At 45.3% G+C, this 7,854-nt stretch overlaps 1 protein-coding gene across 1 annotated transcript; it reads right to left on the bottom strand.

The window, feature by feature from the left end:
- Nucleotides 1–2,409: 2,409 nt before the first annotated feature.
- On the bottom strand, nt 2,410–3,796 carry LOC123401969. Its single transcript, XM_045095835.1, has one exon. It carries the CDS (start codon nt 3,770–3,772, stop codon nt 2,612–2,614), a length of 1,161 nt encoding a protein of 386 aa, XP_044951770.1. The 5' UTR covers nt 3,773–3,796; the 3' UTR covers nt 2,410–2,611.
- Between the last annotated feature and the right edge of the window lie 4,058 nt (nt 3,797–7,854).

Genomic DNA, 7,854 nt, shown 5'->3' with positions numbered 1-7,854 from the left:
AACAGCTAACAGCAAGGCATGAAATTAACTAATAAAATGAAGCAATGAGTGAAATTGAAAGCAAGTGCAGAATTTCACCAAGGAAATCAACTAATGACTGGAAGAAGCATATCTAAGTCGCATTAAAATACAGTACATGGATTTCTTACTAATAAAAGAACAAATCAAGCAGATAAAGTGAGCCAATGAGGGGTAATTCCCAAAAATGAGGAGCAAGCCGAGGTTGAGGCTACATCGGCTTCTTAGGATGTGTTTGGTTGGAGGGATAGGCTAGGGTGGCTGTGGGTATCCCCAACCAGGTGGCTGGGGATAGCCCTTTTTTTTGTTTGGTTGTAAGGGTAGGGTTATCCTTTTTTTTGTTTGGTTGGGAGGATGGATTCTCCCGCGCCGGCCGCCCTCCCTCGCCGGCCGCGCCGGCCGCCCCAGAGTGGTTGCCACCGCCCGCCCGTTTTTGGCGGTTGGCCACATCCCTTTTTTTTGAGAATATTCCCAGCATCTGGTTGACTCTGTCCCTCCTCGCCCCAGATCCAAACGCATGGCAACCACAGAAAAAAGTGGTTATCCCTGTCCCTGGAAGGATATCCCTCCAACCAAACACACCCTAAGTGGAAGGACAGCGTGTAGTATACCTGAGCACCATCTTGGCAGCGGTTTTGGCCAGTGCCCATGTATCTGAAGATGGAACGAATGCCGACACATCCCAATTACCTGGCTAAAATTTGGCATTAATAAAAATAGTACTCCCTCCGTAAACTAATATAAGAGCATTTAGAACACTACTTTAGTAATCTAAACACTCTTATATTAGTTTACAGAGGGAGTACTATAGTTGCACAATATTGGAGGCTAGAACAATGGATCATACATCATATGGAATGATTAAGGACTAACCTCATCCAGCACCTTCACTTAGGCAGAGGGGAGGGTGAGGTGCAGGGACATCAACATCAGACAAAGGAGCAAGATCAAGGATCACGGCCTTGGCTTCCAATGAGGATGGCATCTGATTCATCATGTTCCTTGCCAGGGCGCCATTGGCCGTCATCAAGGCCAGCTTAATCATTTCGCATTTACTGATTTAATATTCGGAGATATCTTGTCATCACAAATCAAGCTTACCATCTTAGCGTGCCCCAACCTAGCATAGGAAGGGCAAGCAGGCTTGCTGCTTGTATACAAAGTGCTGCATCTGGCCTTTATCTGTGTCATGTAGTACTACTTAAAAACAAAATTAAATTATCTGTTTTGACCTTGCTTGGAACCAAATCTATCTGCTCCAGTGAATCATTGCTTTCGTCGTATCATATCCTATGATTCATGTGAAACAACCTTCAGGAATTACAGCCACTCATGAACATTAGTGCCATTTATATTGTTCATCTTGCCTATCAAGCGCTGCAGTTACCATTTGCAGTTTTTTACACAAATGAAGTGATTGCTGAAGTTTTCTCGTCATTTTCGTATCGAAATGGCAGTGGCCTTTCATATCCTATGATTGCTGCAGTTTCTCGTCATTTTCGTATCGAAATGGCAGTTTTTACACAATTGAAGTGATTGCTGCAGTTTTTACGTTATAATGAACGGCGGGTGTAAGGTGGCAATGCCATGCAATAGCTTATAGGTCAGTTCCAAGCAACAAATTGGGCTGAATTTTGTGGCTTTGCGATTCTTAAATCTACAGTTTCACATTGGCTAGTTTTGCTACCAAAACATGTGTATGTGGTTTTGTGAATGGATATGGTTTTCACATATGCAAATGCAAGCACTGAATATTAGACAGATAAGAACAAAGAACTTTGTCCTTGGTCCAAGCAGCTTGCAGTGGCCAATTGTCATATTATTTTCTTCCTCCCCTTCCATCAACAAATATAAATCCATCCTTCATTGGATTTTCTTGTTATTTATGGTACCTCCACCGGTTTAGTTCCACTGACTACTGACAGATATACATGATAAGGCTAATTCATTTGTAGATCATGCTTTTTAGTCCCAGATAGGTTATCTTTTCCAACTTGAAAATTCACAACCAGAGTAAAGTCAACTATGGTAATTAGAAAAGGAGACAATAAATCCTTAGGAAAAATGGTAAAGAAATCGAAAGGCAAACAAAAAACAGATACCCATTAGAAATCTACTTCAAGTATAATCTAAATATTAAACAAAGTAAGATAGGAGTATGATGGAACCTAAAAGATAATGAAATGAAAATGGAACATGCATGATAGATAAATTTTGGCATGAAAGCAGAGCATACTGATACTGATACTGATACATTTCGGTGGAAAACGGCACAACATTATTCTAAAAAAAATTCTGGTTATCATGATCTTCACAGAAGTCAGAAACACAAATATATCAATGTACTTCTCATTTCAGGGATCTTCTCTAAGGAATGACAAGAGCAACATATCAGGGTTCAGGAATAAAATTATCAGTTCCAGAGGAGTTAGCATTTAGCAATGACCAAACTGGCATGTAACAGGCATACTACAGAAAATAACCAACATCTAGTTTGGCAAACAACGCCAAAACAGGAACTACCAGCTTATAACGCAGAGTGAAAACTTTGTTGCGCCATCACAATAATCAACTTCCTTAGCCCGTTTTCGGTTCAAGTAAATCCGAAATTAGTTGGCACCTCACCTTTGCAAGCGGTTGCATAGTCTTGAGCGAGGTGTGGTACAGCTTCCTTGTGAGGGGATATGAGTTTCTCGACAAATACCTTCTCAGTCATCTTGACCACATAACAGAAGCTCAGGTGACGATCTACCAATCCATTTTCCTTGAGGAACTTTAGAACATAGCACCGGGGCTTGACCCGGCCCTCCAGGCTATAATAGAGGATGACCGGGCAATGAGCAATGTACCCCGGTTGCAAGCCCGCCTCGGAGACCAGGAACTCGAAGCTACGCCGTAGGATGTATTTTGACCTCCTCAGCAGCATTGGAGCTGCAGAGAAAGCAATGAGAACCTCAGCATCAGACCAGCTGAAGGTCCTCTTCAGGTAGTCCACTTTTGCGGTGATGTTCCCCTCACTGCGGAACGCGACAGCCTGCAGTGCCTCCCTGAACATACCAGAGCCCCTGGGCACACCCAATCTTTCGGCACATGCCGCCATCGCCCGGACGCGGTCGGGGTTGGCGGTCAGCATCCTTGGCTCACGGATACACAGCTTGGCAATACTGCGACAATCTAGCCCGCACTCCTGCAGAAACGCGACATTGGGCATGACCACCTTGCCGAGGTTGAACTTGAGCAAGCGGGGGCTCTTGGTTAGAGCACGGAAGAGGTTCTCGGAGGAGCCGAAGAGGGGCAGGTGGTACTGCAGCTTGGAGACGATGGATCTGCAGCGGAAGCTGTCTTGGACGAGCGAGGCGAGGCGGGCGATCTCAGGACGCGACAGGCCGAGGCCGGTCAGCCCGTCGACGTTGTGTGCTAGGGTTGTCTCCACGCCGGCGCAGAGAAAAAGCGGGTCTTTGGCGACGACGGCCGCGGCGTCGGCGCCGGAGAGGCCGAGGCCGGCGAGGAAGGCGAGGACGGCTTCGGGGTTGGCGGGGGAGTTGAGGTGCGAGAGCTTCTTGGAGGCCTTGAGGGCCTGGGGCCGGGTGAGGCCGCAGGTGTGGACGAGGTACTCCTCCACGGCGAATCCTTGGTTTGGGGAGTTGGACGGCGGCGCGCTGGCGGAGAGGAGCCGGCGGAAGAGGGAGCAGATGGGAGAGGTGGATGGAGAAGAGGGGAGATGAGAAACCATGCGCTCCCGGAGACGGAGCATGCCGCCGGCGGCGGTGGCGGTGGCAGCGGCGGAGATAATCTCCGATGGGGAGTAGAGCTGCAAGTGGTCCGGGTGCGTGGGCTGAATTTTTGTCTAAAAGGCCGAGTGCATTTGTCGGAAAGGACCACCTGCGGACGAAAGTGGCAGAAAAGACACCCACCCATCGTGGCGGCAGGCGTGCCAGGCGACGCGTGTCACCTGCCGCCACAGCCTGAGGCGGCTGGGGCCTGCCACCATGGCGAGAGGCGGTCGGCGCGGATTTCCGTTCCAGCGTAGCCGCGACGGAACGGTGAGAAAGTGGTGGGACATGCCGCCACGAAAGGAGGCGGCCAGGCGGGCCCTGCCGCCTCGACAGCCGGCGGCCGGTATTGTGGATGACGGCGTTGATTCCCACCTGACAACGCTGATTCCCACGCTGTCGGCTGATTCCCATGCTGTCTGCACCGATGAAACAGTGTGAATTTTTCCCGCTCTCCACCGATAAAACAGTGTCAAAATTATTTGTATAAAGGAGTTGCGTCGCTGCCTCCTCTCTCACTCGTTTCTCTTCTTTGCTTGAACCCACACTGCTTCTCTTTCTCACTCTCTTCTCTTTCTCTCAAGAACTACTCCATATGACGGTTTAAGTGGCGATTTAGGACGGTTTAAAGTTAGATTTTGAAGACGTTGTAGTTGAAGAAAAGATAGATGAAGGTAAGAGTTTTCCATTTCTGATGGTCGTGTTTTCATGCATGATGTTTTTATTTTGTTTGATTAGTTTCTAAGTAGTATGTTTTATCTTTTGTCTTAGGGAGTGTATTATCATTTTTGTGGAACTATTTTATCATGCGATATGAACAACTAAGTTGAAGATCAAGTATGAGACTCTGTTCATATTTGTGTTCATGTGATAATAGGTCGACTCTGTTCATATATTATCGATGATTTGTTCGTGTTTGCATGCAACTGGTATTTAGAAAGGAGCCGAAAAAATGTGTATGTAACTAGCATTTTTGTTAAAAACATGTAATAATATGTTAGCTCCATTAGTATTATTACATGCAAGACGCGTGTGTAATATATTTGTTTATGTGATAGTTTGTCAACCCCGTAGAAATATGACTCGTGATATATATATATGCATGCAATATGTATTTTAAGACTTTGCTAGCACGGAAATAACTATGTGTGTAATATTTTTGTTTATATGAAAATAGGTGGAATTCGCTGATATTATTCTGGTGATATTTTGTATTCGGAAGGATATCCTTATTAAACCAGAGGTATGAATGACATATTGTAATTCATCTTCTATTTATTTTATAGATGTAGTGTCACGATAAATGGTACAATATAAATTATTATGCGTAGATGTACAATCGTCTGTGAGTATTTGTTAAATTGTTATATGTAAAAAAGATAAGTAATGGATGTTGTTATTACAATATAAATATAATAATATGATTTTTAATGGACTAACGATGTAAATATGGCTGCTCGTTAGGTACTATGGAAAATTTGTTAGTGTTTTATGGACACATCGTACGTGAGGGTCCTTCTGGTGTGGATGTGTCTAGGTGCGGGATGACTACGGTTGTAGTAAGAGACATGGTTAATGTAGAGTATGCGGCAGTTACAAGGTGCATCCGAGCGGTGTTTGGTTCAGCGATGAATGGTAAAAAAATGACCATGGAGGCTTTCGTGGTTGAGGGAGGAAATCGTTGGGTTCTGCGGCGGGTTATTGGTGAAAGAGCATGGGTGTCCTACATGGGTTTTGCAAGCAATCTCAATAACTCCGTGTATGGACAACCCATGGTTTATGTGGAGTTCATTTCTGCCAGTGATGTCGCCGAGTGCAGTAGCGGTGCCGGTGAGGCCAAGCTGGCCATAACTGTAGCCCCCGACGCCGGCCCATCGGAACCAAGGGGTGGCCAACAAGTGGACATAACTGTAGCCCCCAACGCCGGCCCATCGGAACCAACAGGTGGCCAACAAGTGTATGACACTGGATATTGGTCTGCGGTCGTTGACATGAGTGAACATGTCGAGGGATTGCCGAAGGCGCTAGATGATGACGATGATGGTCATTCTTCTGCCTCTTCGGAATCAGATGATGATGAAGTTGTTCCTCCTGAGAAGGCGGTCGCTGCAGCAATTAACCCAGAGTTTTTACAGGTTATGAGCATCACCAATGAATTTCACTCTGTTGCTGGCCTAGACGCGGGAAGTCTGGCCGTTGGACAGATTTTCCCAGATAAGAAATCTGCTAAACAAGCAATACATAGCTATGCAATTGCTATACACAGGCAACATAGAGTGAAGCAGTCTGATAAAAAGGAGTTGAAGCTCATATGCATCCATCGCGAAGCGGGTTGCCGCGGAAGAGTTATTGCTCGCCAGAAGCCTGGGGTATGTCAGCCATGGCATGTCACAAAAATAGAGCAACATGGTTGTGAGCAAACCGGCACTCTTTCAGAGCACCGCAATGTGACTGCAGAATATGTGTCACAGGTGATGCAAACCATTGTGCAGCAAAGTCTTAATATTAGTATTAGGGCTTTGCGTGCAACTGCATCTGATCTGATTGGTTTCCCTGTCAGCTATAGCAAGGCTCGTCATGCAAAGGAAAAGATATTTCAGAGGTTGTATGGAACCTATGAGGAGGCGTACTCTTTTGCCCCTAGAATGTTGCATCAGATTTCAGTTGCTAACAGGGGGACTCAAGTTTTCCGGAAAGAACGTCCAAATCCATTGAACCCAGACGAGCAAATCCTGGACCGCTTATTCTGGGCATTCGCCCAGACTATTCAAGCATTGTCGTCCGGTTGTATCAATTGATGGTACATTTCTCACTGGAAAGTACAAGGGCACACTCTTAGTGGCGATGGCAGCTGATGCAAACAATCAACTTCTTCCTATTGCCTATGCACTAGTGGAGAGCGAAAACAAACATAGTTGGCTATGGTTCATGTGTTGCCTGAAGATGGGTGTCATCAAAGATCGGGAAGGGGTTTGCATCATCTCTGATCGCAACACCGGACTATTAAGCGTGCTCGAGATAATTAAGGTTTCACAAGATCCAGATTGGGGGTGGCCCGATCTGGAGACAAGGTGGTGCATGAGGCATTTGGCAGCTAATTTTTATTCGAAATTCAAAAACAAAAGATTGGTTCAAGCTATTCAAGAGGATGTGCATGCAGAAAACTGCAGCAAAAATGAATGCTATCTGGACAGGTATCAATGGTGAGATCGAGCGCGCATCCCTCCCGGCGAGAGAAGACCGGAGGGGTCGTCAAACAGTAATAAATAAATTTGAGCCAGTCGATCAGTGAGAATTGTCCCAATTTGTACAAGTGGGCGCAGTCCCAATTGATATGGTATTTGGTTCGCAACACATGCCAGTGGAATGAGTGAGAGATAGTGCCTTTTGGATGACTCGCTGCAATTTACTCTATCTGTGGTTTGTGGAACCGTACAATCGTCACCGTGTCATGAGACAGTTCGGTCCATATCAAGATATTTCACCACCAGTTCCAAGATGTATCGACGAAGAAACTCATAAGTAAGTAAGATGTGACCTAGCTAAATAGATATTCCATCACCTATTCTTGAATTTTCTTTTTGTTATCTATAATTTCAGGATGAGCAATATGGGCAGATCTGGTGTGGACTGGAATGCAGAAAACATTCAATGGATAAATCAGTGGAATAATGAAGCTCTACAAAATATAGTGCCTCAGCAACGGTAATTTTACTAATGTTAAATTAATTATGTACTTATAAAATACAGAATGTGATGTAACTATTTATTTATGCAGAACGTACGATGCAACTACGACAGAATCGTACTATAATTGGTATCGCATGAGCACGCGTACTAGACTGACGAGTGAACCACCTACGATGCCAACACATCCAACGCATATGGAACAGTTGCAGAGACGGATAGACACATCATCAGCTTACTATCGTGACTCCGTGGTAATCATCAACATCTTGCTATTCAGGTCCATCATTTCATGAACAATTCAACCAACAAACAACGATTTTTTTTCAGATTGATATTTGCATCCAAGTAGAAGCGATGGCGAGGGAAGGAATGC

Source organism: Hordeum vulgare, chromosome 6H (genome assembly GCF_904849725.1).
Source record: "Hordeum vulgare subsp. vulgare chromosome 6H, MorexV3_pseudomolecules_assembly, whole genome shotgun sequence".
NCBI lineage: Eukaryota > Viridiplantae > Streptophyta > Magnoliopsida > Poales > Poaceae > Hordeum > Hordeum vulgare.
The sequence above is the reverse complement of the archived record's forward strand: the minus strand, read 5'-3'. Positions and strand labels throughout refer to the sequence as shown.

Excerpts from the sequence above, each read along its gene's own strand:
- LOC123401969 (XM_045095835.1), bottom strand. The coding sequence starts at position 3,772 with ATGCTCCGTCTCCGGGAGCGCATGGTTTCTCATCTCCCCTCTTCTCCA.